We start from the raw sequence: 13,765 nt of genomic DNA, 5'->3' as shown, positions 1-13,765 counted from the left end.
TTTTTGGCCCTTCAAAATAAAATATTTAATTGGCTAAACATTTTTCCAAATGTAAACTGTGTAGAACATTGAAACTTTTATTTAGAAGTTACACTTAATTTCAGAAAGGAAAAAAAGAATACATTACTTTTACTTTTTAGCATTTTTTTATACTACAATTTCCATAATTGTCAAAAGACTTAATTGGAATATAAAGTAAAAATTAAAATCAGAAATTGACATTACAAATGTCAGGATTACTAGAGGCTCTTCCCAGGTTAGCCCACAGATCTCGTTCCACTGGTGGCACAGTTGTCAGGTTGGCGCTCATTTGTGTCCGTCTGTTATATTTGACATGACATGCTTCTACGCCTCAGGTGATGGACTGGAAACCTGCTCTTTGACAAGTTTCCTAATGTCAGCCTTCAAGACCGGAAGTTGTCAGTGTTGTTCTTCAAAATAAAAGCTAACACTTTATGTTGACTGCACTGTCACGTGAATAGCAAGGATTTATATGTATTTTGAAAATCTCACCGGAACCTTATTTTGTCGTTGTTTGCTAACTTGATCATCTTCAGCGTGGAGTTAAAGATGCGCACTTGAATCAGGAGACACCAGCAGCGACATTTTCTCCCCTAAACTGTTATTTTTTTTCCTGGAATAGTCGCCTTTTTTTGTGAGTGTCACACCAAGAATGGGCTGCGCAATATCGGGTCTCGCAGCAAAAACCGATTTGGCAGAAAGGAGCAGAGAGGACGCCGCCGTGGAGCATCCCAACGAGGAGCAGATCCAGATGATCAAGGACTCCTGGAAAGTTATTCGAGACGACATTGCCAAAGTTGGAATTATTATGTTCGTCAGGTAAAAACTGAAACACCTTTTATGCTTTTTGATTGTCCTAAACTAAATAAAAAAAACAGTTTATAAGACATTTAAGAGCTAAAAAATCCAAATGATTAGTTTTATAAAAAGAAGTACAGTTGTGTTTTCATGATGCCAGTTGTGTTAAAATAAAAAAAGAGAACACTTCTCTGTCAAATCCAACAATCAAACTCCCGTTGACCTTCTGACCTCGAGCATAAGCCTCCAGAGAGTCTGATAGATGCCCCCTGAGGAGGACAACAAGCTTGACCCCTGCTCCCCAAAAACACCCCTCTGAAGACCTGCAGCTTTTTATGGAGCGCTGGGAGTAGAACGGCCTCCTGGCCCTTTCATCACTTCAGATTAGATCTCCACATCATTACATGATAATCCAGAGCTTCTGCTCTGCCGTGACACTGCAGAATTAACAGCATTAGCTGCCAAGAGAACTCATTTCTATGAATTATGATAATAACCAGCATCCGGTAAAGCAAATTGAGCTCTTGGTAGCAGGCAGGGAGATGAAACGATCCAACGCTGACTACTGGAGGAGTCCAGTTTGTGTCGACCTGAACAGTGGGAGGAATTGACCTTAGCGTGACAGACTGCAAATAGTTGAGGATCAGAGCCAGACCAGGGCCCCAAAAGCTGCCAAAACCTGCTTGTCTTCACTCCACTGTAACTTTTCACAGCACAAATAGGACCTTTTTTTCCTGAATTTAACATTTTGCCCTGGCGGCATTCCTCTCAGATACCATCAAAACGAGACAAGGGACGGATAAAACAGTGGAATAAAAGGTGGCCTGTATGATGCCAATTAAAATTCCACTTGGGCTTTTCAGGGTGTGACATTTTTTTTGTGCTTGTTTCATGTCCACAAGAGGAGCGAAACAACAAAAACGAAGACAATAAATGAAAAGTGATGATTTCCTGTTTTTGTTTGGTTTGTTTTTGTTCCACACATAAAGCTAGCGAGCAAAACCAGCAGAAATGATTATTTATTACACATCTATCCCTTTTTTTTGTCATCTGATATGGCTTTAAGTTTTGTGCATTTATTGTCATGTGTCTTTTCTTCCTTTGTGCTGCACACACAACATGAAGCATGCCACCTATAATCATCCGTATCCAGTCCATGTTAGCCATCTCTACAAATCTTATTACTGCGACCCTCTCTGCCCTGCAAAGACCACAGAGCTGCACGCTTGGCCTTTCCGAGGGCTCATTATAGGGGCCTCCGTGTCTCTGGTACATCTCCTCTGTCTGGTCTTAAACAGGGGAAGAAGTCTCAGAAATCTGAGCACTTTTGTTTTTTGACTCTAGTGTTCCCTCCATTAGTGCCAAAGGCCCTGAAAAACGCCATATTTGACTTGCCACAGCCGTAGTTATGAAAGCATAATTAATCCCAAACAGTTTAGCTGCACAGATGTTCAGTTTGTGTAGGATTTGCTGTTGACCTAATAAACTAAACAACAGAGTCTGTCTGACTCTGGTAATGTTTTACTACAGGATCTGATCAGAAATGTAGACTCAGTCCTTTATTGCAACCCACATTTCAACAATTTAATTGAACGATTTTGGGCTTATTTCACATGTTGCTTCATTTTGAACATTTTAAATGCCAAAAGCATTGATTTCAGGATGAGCATCACTATTTCTATGGTTTGACAGATCTTTAAAAGGTAATAAAAACGTGTTTTTTAGTTGTGGAAGTCTATTGTTTAACTGGAACGACCACGTGGAGAGAAATGCCTGCAGGGGTTGCCAGGCAGAGGGAACTCTGACTCTGACTGCAGCTGAGAGAAAGGTTGAACCGCCACCATGATGGAAACAGCTGTGTTAGTTCATACGGCCAAATAAGGAGGAAAACAGGAGTTTGCACGTTTACCTTCCACATCCCCTCACCCTGGATTGTATTTTCGCACCCAAACTCCTGCCATTATGCCATCATAGTTGGGCAAACTCCTGGGTTGGTTTGTTTTTGGGGAGGAAATAAATGTGACACGCTGCTCCTTAAGTGGCTCTGAGAGGCTCACGGATGGCTGCTGCTCCTGCTGCTGTTGTCGTCTTGGTAACAGGTTGTTTGAGACCCATCCCGAATGCAAGGACGTTTTCTTCCTGTTTCGAGATGTGGAGGACCTGGAGAGACTGAGGACCAACCGGGAGCTGAGGGCGCACGGCCTGCGGTCAGTGACAAACGGCACATCTTCACACATCAATATTCTTGCGTGATGAAGGTCGGTGGCGTCTCGAGGTCAGATGGCGAATTTCCATTTGGATTAAGATAGCAACTGGTGGCTTCTGAAGTCAGTAAATCTTACGAGACATACTCGAAACATGTATTTGTTCCCATTACTGCAGCAGTATGTCGTCACCCGCATCAAAAGCTTCATTTGCACACACACACACACACACACACACACACACACACACACCACCGTCCCTGTAAGGCTCCACTCCCTGGAGGCCTCTTCTGCATCGATTGCTCAGCTGATTCAAAGATTAACTGCAGAGCAGAAACTGCTGGGTTTAGGGGATCAAGTCAGTGCAAAGTTTATAAAAAAACATTATAAGAAAAAAATGTTTAGCTGAAAAATGGCAAATTTCAATAAAGTTTTTTTCTTTTTTGAGATCCAAAACCATTAATAGAATTTAGAAGAAACAATGCTTTGAAAAAGAAACCAATGAATTTGGGGGAAAAAGATATATAAAAATGTCATCATCAGAATGAGTTGGGCAAAAAAAATGTTGGAAGTTGAGGTTAAAAAAAAGAAAATAAAATAGGTTTTCTGCAGCTTAATTTTTAAACTGACTAATTTATGTTTGCAAAATGAGTTCTTAAATAGTTACAGTCATATTTTTGCAATTCAGTTGTCAGTTTTTTATTTGTATTTTATTAAAAATGTAAAACCAAAAAAAGTTTTGGATGCCTTCTCTTTATTATCAGGAAAATGTATCAAAAATTTTTTTTAATTTTTGTTTTAATTGATAATTTTATAGTTGTATGCCTTTTAATAATGAACAACTTTTAAATAGGTAATGGGAAAATAGTAAATATAAGTAAGTAAATATTATTTTGGAAAGCCGAAGTTAATGCAGAAGACTTAAAGCTGTTTTTCTTTACCCACTGATTAATGTTCAGTAACGCGTCTCTTTTGCTGTAAAGATGTTATTTTTAGCATGTTTTCTAAAAAACAGAAAATTTCAAATAAATCTCCTCAAATCTTGAAGTTCTTATCGTAAAATTCTGTTGTTTTATTTGCATTAACTTGTTTCATTTTTGCTTCTTTTACAGTCTTTTTTTAGACATCTGCTTTTTTCATTTTTTATTTTTTCATATGAACTTTGTGAACAAACATAAGCGATTGTGTTCATATCCCTTTAATAACCCAGCCAAGACAAACCAAATCAATAAAAAACAGTTTTTTTTTCCTATTTCTTATTGCCTTGGGTGAGTGATACATACAATCAATGTTTTTAAAAATGTGCTCAAGCATTTGGCTGCAGTTAAAAGGTTAAAGCAGTTTTGGTCTTAAAGGCTCATCTGCCTCCGTTTTCAGTCAGGTTTGACCTTTCTGATCGCCAAAACACAAATAATCACGAGTTTACAAAATATTTTTGAGTATAAAGTTATAATAATTAGTCAGTAAAGGGAATTCTAATAGTCTTCGTAATGCTGAGCTTCAAGCTTACATCTTGTTGCATTTAAGCAAAAGTTTTAGCAGCATATTTAAACAAAAGTTAAAACATTTAAAAAGTGTTGTTTAACACAGGGGGTTGCTGGTATAACAAAAACTTTAAAATACCTTTAAATCTAACCACATGTTGATTTTTGTCATTTTTATAGTTCCAGAAAATAAAAACAACTCATTTTATTCTAATTTTTCCTCTGAAAACAAACTTTAGGGTTGAAAACTGAATCTATTTTACCAGAAGTGCGGATCTTCTGATGCCTTCAGGGACAAGCACAAACTCAACTCAAGCACTTAAAGCAGCCAAACAAGCAAAGATCCTTTAAAAACAGAGGTTATTATGGAATTACAAGCCACACCCTGACAACATTTATTACATAGTCTTCTCTATGAAGGGTTTCTTTTAGTCCGGCTTTCTTATGTCGTAACTCTTCTGATGTGTTCAGAAATGGGGATTTCTCCATCCTGATGCTGACCATGTGTTCCAATCTTTCAGGGTGATGTCTTTCATTGAGAAAAGCGTGGCCCGGCTGGATCAGCCAGAGAGACTGGAGGCTCTGGCTGTGGAGCTGGGCAAAAGCCATTATCATTACAACGCGCCGCCTAAGTATTATAATGTAAGAAGCTCATCTTCTGGCTGTCTAGACGAGTTTCTCTCATCCGCACACCAAATTAACATCAGCTTTGCTCCGATAATTATCCTTATAGATGCATATAATTGTGTTTTGCTTCCCAGTATGTGGGAGCAGAGTTCATCTGTGCTGTGCAGCCCATCCTGAAGGAGCAGTGGACGACGGAGCTGGAGAAGGCCTGGCAGGTAAACACCACCTGTTTCTATCAAATCACTCATTATTCAGCTTATTCCTTCAGAGGTACTCTATATCACAATTTCCTAAACTTGTCCTTTTATCTAAAAACAATGAATTTTAGTTATGCACCTGAAATAAATTGGGTTTTACTGACAATCGATCACCCAAAGAATCAATGTTTAACCCTTGTGGTATCTTAGATGACCCCACCCTTACTTTGACGTGTTCTCCCTACCATGACAAAGGTGGATAAAGGTGGAAAGATTTCATGTAATTCATGGACACCAGTGAAGATCACAAATCATTGAAGAAAAAAGGTTCAGAGCACTGTCTAGTGGGTCTAGATGACCCAACTCCCAACGTTAAAGTGCCTAGGATAGCACAAGGGTTAATTCTCACAGTTTCTCAAAACAAACATTTTTTTTAATCCTGTTCGAACACCATGCTATTCTGATGTTACTTTCTTAATTTACCGTGAATCTTTTCAAATTTTGAATCAGAAGTGAAGTCCATGCGTTTTTGCTTTTATAAAAATATCCCTTACCCAACAAACAGAAGGATGGGATCAATGTTTAGCAGTTTGACCTGCTGCAGACATCGTAACCCTTGTGCTATCCTAGGCACTTTAGCATTGGGATTTGGGTCATCTAGACCCACTAGACAGTGCTCTGAACCTTTTTTCTTCAATGATTTGTGATCTTCACTGGTGTCCATGGATTACATGAAATCTTTCCACCTTTATCCACCTTTGTCATGGTAGGGAGAACACGTCAATGGAAGGGTGGGGTCATAGGATAGAGAGGGCTAAGGAAGGCACCGCAAAATTCTTTTAGAATCCTCTTTTCTTTTTTTTAGCATTTTCTCCACATAGATATCTGTGCTTCAAATTGTCGGTTAATATTTCCTGGATGAGAGCCCCCACACCTCTGCGTTACAACCAAGTCCCACGTGTGCAGCCGTCACTGTCAGCGGTGATGTGCGGCTCGCTGTTGCATCAAACTTGTGCATGTCTGTGTCAAAACAGAAGGCAGTGAAAGGAGCTGGATAACTGGGAAAACGTCATCTCTGATTCAAATGCAGTAGAGCAGAGCTCAGTTGTAATCAAATCTTTTATTCGGCTGCTTTTCTGAGATTTTCATGGAACAACATGCCAGTTCAGGTGTTCTAGTTGGAAAAATAGCTTTTTTCCTCCATCCTCTGAATTGAAATAGAGGTTTTATTTTATAAACCTCTGCAGATTAGTGCACTTCAAAAGAAAAACTCTCCTTTTGGACATACATTTCTGCAATATTTTAGAGTTTCAATCTTTAAGACTTTCTCCATCAGTAATTCCTTCTGAGCTGATAATGACAGGATTCCTTGATCTCAAATGGTAAAAAAATAAAACAGAAAAAAAGTTCAGGAGTCCAACGATTGTTCCTTCAACCCCACTGAGGAATGAAGTGGAGAAAACGTAAAGGACTACAAGTTCAAGAAAGGGAGACTAAGACAAATCAATCCAAGTTTAAACAAAAACCTAAAATGCAACAATGCAAAGGCCTGCTGGGACACGTGTGCATCAATTAAATCCAAGGGTGGTGGAACAAAAACACGGATGTTGTAAATGGCGTATACTTATATAGCGCCTTTCTTCCTACAAGAACAAAGCACTTTACAGTCACAGACCCATTCACCCAGTCACACACACATTCACTCACACACTGGTGGCGGATGTTGTGTGTTCAGTTTAATCAGAAAACCAATCTACTTTAGCCCTCCCATGCAGTTCGGTTTCAAAACTAGAATAACACCCTTTGTCTGATAAAAAGTAAACTTGGACAGAAATTGTTGATTTCCATACAAAATACCATTCACAGTTGTTTTGTTGCAAAACCCTTTTGATGTGTAATGTCCAAAGGGACACGTGATTCTGTTTTCTGATCCAGACACTGTTCCAGTTTGTGACCGCCTTGATGAAGCAAGGATACCAGGAGGAAAGCGCCCGACAGCGGCAGCTCGCCACGTCCCCAAAGGACAGACTGGACAAGAGGAACACGGCGCTATGAGAGGACGGCTCTTTGAAACCCAAGACTGTTTCTAACCCAACAAAACATGTATATGTAAATATGTGATGTCTTGTTTTTTTAAGGCCGTTTTGTTTTTCCATTTTTGGACAAAAATAGCTGCTTTTTTGATTTTAACAGAGCACTTTATTTCAGAAATTAAATTTGGTTACAGCCCTCTTCTACGAAGGGACTCTGGAGGAATAGTACGAACACCGTCTGTGCTTAGACCTGCTTTGTAACTATGATCATCAAAAATAGAAGTACAGTTTTAGCCCATGTACACATCTCTGTAGTCCTCATTCATAACACGTTTATAGTACTTCTAAATATTTCACCAAAAGAAATACTAAGTAGACCATAAATGGGTGGTTCTGTTGCTTTAAACAGCAAAAAGCTTCGCCTGAAAATGGAAATAAAACAGGGGAAAATATAGTTGTGTTGGAAAATATTACTTTCAACCACCAACTGATCTGATTTAGCTCTGGGTTTTGAGAGCATCCACATGGAGTACAAGACAAAAAGAAAAAATTGAAGACATCCTCCTGAATCGTGAAAAAAAAAAAGCTCCGCTGGCAGCAGAAACATTGGCTCTCTTCATTTTGCAGACAAAAACAAAAAAGGTCCTTGTGTCTCGTTCCTTACGACTGATGGCACCAGACAGCCGAGGATGAGGCGTCACCATGCAGGACAATAGTATAATATCTACAGTCACCGGGTGGATGTAGAGTGAATGTGATGGGGAGAGTGCCGGGTGCAGAGGCAGACGGCGCCCTCTCCCATCCCCTCAGACTGGACAGTACAGTTCTTGAATGAGTCCCGTGATCATTGAGTGGCTTTAGTCTTCTTGCTTTTGCTCTTCTTATCTTTTTTCTTCAGACCATCCATGTGAGCTCTAAGGAGGTTAGAGTATGCCTGGATAAAGGAAGTTTCCATATTAGTTAATTGTTTTAGTGAGTCAAAAATAAAAGCAAATAAAAAAACTGCACCTACCATCTGAAACTTGATTACTTCTTTGGTACTGACCTGAAAGAAAATAAGGCAGTAAGAACGTCAGAAGAAAATTCCACGACTGATAATGTCAAACAGCACAATAAACTCACCACTGTGCTGATTTTCTTCTTGCCATCCGACGCTCTGAGGAGACATTTATTATCTGCTGGTTCAAAGGACTCCAAGTGGCCCTTTCTGGGCACAGGTTTGGTTCTACCATCATCTGGAAAGAGACAGTTTTGGCATCAAAAGGGGGAAGAAAAGTGGAAATCTTTGAAGAGAAATTTCAAGCGGCTGTGTGCTTACACTTCTTTAGCGTGATGACAACACTGCCCGATGTTCTGCACTTCTGGAAGAGCCGAGTGAGCTCTGTGAGAAACTAGAAGATCAGGATTTTGTGAGTAGGAGTCATGGTCCACATAAATACACCTATTTTTTATTTATTTTTTTAGAAGGGTGCACTTTTTATCAAGACTGAGCAACCTTATATGATAATCTGTAGCAAAACAAACAACATGGAACATTTAACTGCTTATAAAACAGGATTTATATACAGTAGACCAGCTGTTATGGCTGTGTATCCCACATTACACAAATGTGCCACCTATAAGAACGCATGGTAACATCAGCGTAACTGAAACCCATCAGAAAAGTGTTCTGTATATTCCACATTGTTTTATTTTTAAGGACAAATTGGTTCTTATTGGTTAAGATGAATATTCATTTATAAGAGCAACAACTACACAAAACCTAAAGCCACAAATCCACTTTTTTAAGTTGATCACTGTTGTGTCCTAATTTGAGGGGGGAAAAAACTTAATATTTCGTAAAGTCGGAGTCAGTTTAAGCTGCAGACGTGAACAATGCATTTACCGTCATCATAAAATTTTAAAATTTTAAATACATTTTTTAAACTGTGTCCAGATGTAAGCCAACTCTCTCACCAGAGCTAACAGTTTGCCTCTAAACCAATATAGTGACAAAATATGTTAACAAGCACAATTGTAGGGCGGGAGATGTTGATAAAATCGCTCGGTAGTTACTATAAATGTCTAAATTATCGTGGTTAGGTTAATTTCGCACGCACACAAATGGACTACAAAAAAACCAGTCGTTAGCGCTAACCCACAATGAGCTAGTTAGCGAGACAAGCTGGTCCAACTTTAATGCTTAAACCCCTTTAATGAGCCCACGTCAGGGTAAGTTGGTTTTAGAGCGGATTAAGTACCAAAAGGTCAATTGCCCGTTTATTTCATGCTTTTCCTTACCGAGTCGTTTTCAAGCAGCACCATGATTTAGGCTTCAAGAGGCGAGCTGTAATGAAGCACACGTACTTTAACCCAAAGCCCCGCCCTGTGCCCCCACTAACGGCGTCTGCTGCAGCGTTACACTGCCACCTGCTGGCTGGGAGGGAAACGACAACCCTCCTGTTCTTGTAAAAGAAGAAAAAAGACGAACTTCCGACTATTATTCAAGAATTTCAAGTGAAACCAGATTACTTAAATAAAAGTACTGGTTTTATTTTATTACTTAAAAATATTTTAAAGGTTTAATCCTTTATAGGTCATTGAAAAATCCAGTCAATTCAGGGATGCCTTAATCTGTGCATCCATACAAAAAAAATTAATAATAAAAATCAGGTTTATGTTGCAAAAAAGGTAACATTGTGGATGGATAAGCATTAATTGCTTATTTACTTTAATTGATGTGTCAAAATGTCATATTCAACTAATTAAGAAGGAAGTTATTTAAGAAACATTTCATCTTTTTTAAAATCAAATCGAATAACTCAGCAAGTTTGTTTGGTTCCATTTTTAAATCTTGATACAGACACATATTTATTATTATTATTTTTCTTATATGCATTATATTTTTAAACCACTGTACAGCTATTCAATTAAAGGTGTCACATACATTTTTAACAAAATCCAGTACATTTTTATATACATTGTGTATAAGTGAAGTCTTTTTTTACAATATATTTAAAAAATTATGTCAAAGCAGTCAGATATTAACGAAAAATACATAATTAGAAGAAAAAATTGATCTATGATGTTGTAACCATGTTTCCTGCCATCTCAAAGACAAAACAGTTCTAAGTCAAAATTCCTCGGAGCTTCAGTCATCTGGATAGAGCACAGTCAGGATGGTGTCCAAGATCAGCCAAGTTCACCGCAAATTCCGAGTTCCAGTCTCTGTTAAAAATCTCCTTCAGCTGACCACGCAGTGTGCCAGAACTCTGTGCATGCTGGGAAACCACCAGACTCACTCCAGCTGTGGTCAGAAAGTAGTCTCCTGCCCAATTGGAGGTCCCTGGGTTATAAAGCCAAATTTATCTTTTCAGGCTTACAAAACACACAAATAAATAGCTTTCCTCCTCATGGTTACTCACCAACATAAGCTGTTTTATCTGTCACCATGTATTTGTTATGGTTGACTCTAGAAAAAGGGATGCCGGAATGATTTCCTACTGGGATGATGAACACTTTCTAAAAATCAGAATGATGTGTTAGGAAAAAAAATCATTTTTTGAGGATGTGAAGGTCATTCTACATTTTCACTTACAATCTGGACATTGATGTGATACTCGGAGGAACGTATGGAAGCCAGAGACTCGAGAAAGGGCAGCATGGCTGGATTAGAGTCTCGCCCACAGCTGATCAGCAGTCTGACCTTCACTCTCCTCTCAAATGCTGCTGTTCTGATGGCATCGTCGATGAACGGCCAGTACCTGTGACGATACCACAGTCTGATGGGTAAACAGAGAATTTAGTCACGGCAGCTTGTTTTTGGTAGGTTCAGCTAACTTCTGAGGCTTCAAATAGCAAACGGTGGGGGAGTACTCCATGACAGCTACGTCAATAAAGTGCTGAGCTTCAGAGATGGTGCCAAGAATGGCCTCCAGGTCCTGAGTTCTGGATGAAGGGCAGAACGTGGGTGGGGAAGCCTGAGGAAAAGCACAAAAAGGCCCTTGCTTCCACTAAAATTCAATATCACAAGACCCCAAACATTTTTGAATGTTTGAAATGTGGCTAAATAGAAAAATAGGAAGTGAAATCTGGGGAACTCACAGCAATGTAAACTGCGCCGGAGTTGTTCTCCTGTCTGACCAGCAGAGGGTGATGTTTGTTGATGTTGGTGTCAAACTTTGAAGGCCACTGCTGTGGCAGGGAGCTGTTGGGCTGACCCATCACCCAGTAGGACTGGAAGATTTTATGGAGGTCTCTCGCCAGACTAGAGCAGTTGTGGACCACAACTCCAAGTTCCTTCACCTGCACACAAGTAAACAAATACTGGAGACATGGAAAAGGAAACAAAACTCTGCCCCAGTGAAATAGTTTCTGGAGAGTGGCAGGAGTTCATTAGAAATTCGCCTCTGAGTTGTGGGCGGGACTGTTCCAACAGAAATGGCGAGCAGTTTTAAGTCAGAAAACAAAGATGTACATGGATCTAGTCTCCATAAGTGTATGCATCAGAATGGAGCAGAGCTGGGAGCTTGTGGCTCACCCAGCCGATTTTCTACATCACAAACACAGGCTTTTTCAACCTGCATTTTTTCGTCTGTTCCTCATTCACAACGACTTGAATAAAGAAATAGTCAGAAATGCAATTTTATGCTTAATTTTCATTACATATGTCTTCCATCATGAGAAAAGTGCCACAAGAACATGTCAAAAACACCATTTTCATTATTATTTAAGGTCAAACCTGTGTCAGAGCCCTCCAGTCCATGTTGGCACTTCCAATGAAAAGATGTTTTCCATCGACGATCCAGAACTTGCTGTGGAGAACACCTTTAGCCAGGCGCCCAAAGTTCACCCTTCTCACCTGAACACCTAAAAAAAAATCCACTTTTAAAAATTGCAATATGGGTTAAAAACAAAACGAAAGCTCAAACCTTTTTCTTTTAAAATCTTTAAGTCAGTGGTGTTTGTTTTGACGGTGGGAACACTGGTCACCACTCGGACGGAAACATTCCTCGACGGTAGCTCCCCCAGCTCTTTGAGGATGTCCCTCCCCTACAAGGAAGAAAATGACTCCCAGTGTTATTTGTTTACTTTAAGCAACATTTTCTTAAATGATGCAGCTATTTTCTACTTGCAGTGGGAACTCACAGACAGGTCAGATGATGAGTTGACATTGATATCTTCTCCAGTCAATGTCCAGTAGAAAGAGGTCACCTCCACCCGCTCTGTGGCGATGGATAGAAGATCCTTCCAAACTTGCTCCAACGGTCTTCCAAACGTGACATTTCCAGTATAATTTGTATAATTTAAATCTTCCGGAATGCTCTCTACAACCTCAAATCTAGGAAGAAAAAACAAAAACACGGATTACTTTGAAAAAGTTTAAATATGAAAATCTTTTATTTTTACTGTTACAATCCAATTTCCAAGATGTAACTAACATCTGATAATTCGACATAGTTAATGTTTCATTATGAGGGAAACTATTCAATGTTGTTTTAGACAGCACACAGCTTAGCCTGACTTCCTCTTTCTTTGCTGTGACTGTTTTTCAATTATTTAAAAACATGATCTTAAATAGTCAAAATAGTGTTACTTTAAGAAGTTTTAAGTCAATCGTTTGTCAAAGAAAAGCAGTTTTTTTGTTCTTAAAGTCCAATTTAAAAAAAAAAAGGAAATTTAGTGGGACTCATTTCAGAAAAGAGACTAAAGAGAACTTCAGTCAGCCCTGAATAGGAAACAGACGATAACAGTATTAGAGTTCACAGTGTGGACCTGCACTGGTCGTTGGAGGAATTGTTCCATGCAGGCTCCTGTGGAAAAGTCTCTTTGTTTTTGGGGGGTGGCGGTCTCTCCAGCACTGCGATTGCCAGAATAATGCCCAGAACAGTGAGGCAGCCCAACACAACTGCCAGAACCGCACAACTGGTCTTCCTCTTAAAGCAGCACAAGCAAAAGAAAAGTTTGAACCAAAACCACAGAAAAGGAAGGTTGGTTGGATCGGTAAAAGCTAACTTACCCCTTTGTTTGAAATATAATTGTCATGGAGACTTCTGTACATCGAGGTCATCTTCCTCCTCCACGCTCGGCTCTCTTGTCAGAGATTAAAATTAGTTTTGGGAGTTTATGGTCGGCTCCATACCCACAGCAGCTCTTAACACTTAAAAAAGTTAAGCTTTTAGAGAAATGAAAGAAGAAGTGATTTGAGGAGAACAGATGCAGCTGGAACAGTTTCCTTTCTCCTCTCAGCTTTAAAATGAGGCTCCACTGCTTATCTTTGTTTGTACTGTATTACAGCACAGTTCCTCTTTTCACTTTCATTTCAGATCGAATGACATGGTTTGGTTTTAGGAGTTTAAGGCGTAGCCACAGCATTAAAAAAAAAACCACACACACACACACACACACACACACACACACAC

At 39.4% G+C, this 13,765-nt stretch overlaps 3 protein-coding genes across 3 annotated transcripts; 1 reads left to right on the top strand and 2 right to left on the bottom strand.

Annotated features, from left to right (window-relative positions):
- Positions 1 to 212: 212 nt before the first annotated feature.
- Positions 213 to 7,726, top strand: LOC101172860 (neuroglobin). Its single transcript, XM_004082358.4, has 5 exons — positions 213 to 840; positions 2,919 to 3,026; positions 5,029 to 5,149; positions 5,269 to 5,349; positions 7,267 to 7,726. Exons 1-5 carry the CDS (start codon positions 674 to 676, stop codon positions 7,384 to 7,386), a joined length of 597 nt encoding a protein of 198 aa, XP_004082406.1. The 5' UTR covers positions 213 to 673; the 3' UTR covers positions 7,387 to 7,726.
- On the bottom strand, positions 7,508 to 9,756 carry srp14 (signal recognition particle 14). The gene is made up of 5 exons (XM_004082357.4): positions 9,645 to 9,756; positions 8,683 to 8,755; positions 8,487 to 8,599; positions 8,377 to 8,409; positions 7,508 to 8,298 (listed from the first exon to the last, which is right to left on the bottom strand). Exons 1-5 carry the CDS (start codon positions 9,666 to 9,668, stop codon positions 8,209 to 8,211), a joined length of 333 nt encoding a protein of 110 aa, XP_004082405.1. The 5' UTR covers positions 9,669 to 9,756; the 3' UTR covers positions 7,508 to 8,208.
- A 417-nt stretch (positions 9,757 to 10,173) lies between these two features.
- Positions 10,174 to 13,758, bottom strand: pld4 (phospholipase D family member 4). Its single transcript, XM_004082608.4, has 10 exons — positions 13,363 to 13,758; positions 13,119 to 13,279; positions 12,492 to 12,684; positions 12,275 to 12,395; positions 12,085 to 12,212; positions 11,448 to 11,648; positions 11,184 to 11,323; positions 10,942 to 11,107; positions 10,769 to 10,865; positions 10,174 to 10,689 (listed from the first exon to the last, which is right to left on the bottom strand). The coding sequence occupies exons 1-10, from the start codon at positions 13,411 to 13,413 to the stop codon at positions 10,499 to 10,501; spliced, it is 1,449 nt and encodes a 482-aa protein (XP_004082656.1). The 5' UTR covers positions 13,414 to 13,758; the 3' UTR covers positions 10,174 to 10,498.
- Positions 13,759 to 13,765: the final 7 nt, after the last annotated feature.

This window comes from Oryzias latipes, chromosome 22, assembly GCF_002234675.1.
Source record: "Oryzias latipes chromosome 22, ASM223467v1".
Classification (NCBI taxonomy): domain Eukaryota; kingdom Metazoa; phylum Chordata; class Actinopteri; order Beloniformes; family Adrianichthyidae; genus Oryzias; species Oryzias latipes.
This window is presented reverse-complemented; position numbering and strand designations above follow the sequence as displayed.

Coding starts and splice junctions, on each gene's coding strand:
- LOC101172860 (XM_004082358.4), top strand. CDS start 674: ATGGGCTGCGCAATATCGGGTCTCGCAGCAAAAACCGATTTGGCAGAA. Junction 3,027..5,028: donor CTGAGGGCGCACGGCCTGCG/GTCAGTGACAAA, acceptor CCAATCTTTCAG/GGTGATGTCTTTCATTGAGA. Junction 5,150..5,268: donor CGCCGCCTAAGTATTATAAT/GTAAGAAGCTCA, acceptor TTTGCTTCCCAG/TATGTGGGAGCAGAGTTCAT.
- srp14 (XM_004082357.4), bottom strand. CDS start 9,668: ATGGTGCTGCTTGAAAACGACTCG. Junction 8,756..9,644: donor TGCTGCTTGAAAACGACTCG/GTAAGGAAAAGC, acceptor CTGATCTTCTAG/TTTCTCACAGAGCTCACTCG. Junction 8,410..8,486: donor AGAAGAAAATCAGCACAGTG/GTGAGTTTATTG, acceptor ATTTTCTTTCAG/GTCAGTACCAAAGAAGTAAT.
- pld4 (XM_004082608.4), bottom strand. CDS start 13,413: ATGACCTCGATGTACAGAAGTCTCCATGACAATTATATTTCAAACAAA. Junction 13,280..13,362: donor ATTATATTTCAAACAAAGGG/GTAAGTTAGCTT, acceptor TGCTGCTTTAAG/AGGAAGACCAGTTGTGCGGT. Junction 10,690..10,768: donor AGATAAAACAGCTTATGTTG/GTGAGTAACCAT, acceptor TTTATAACCCAG/GGACCTCCAATTGGGCAGGA.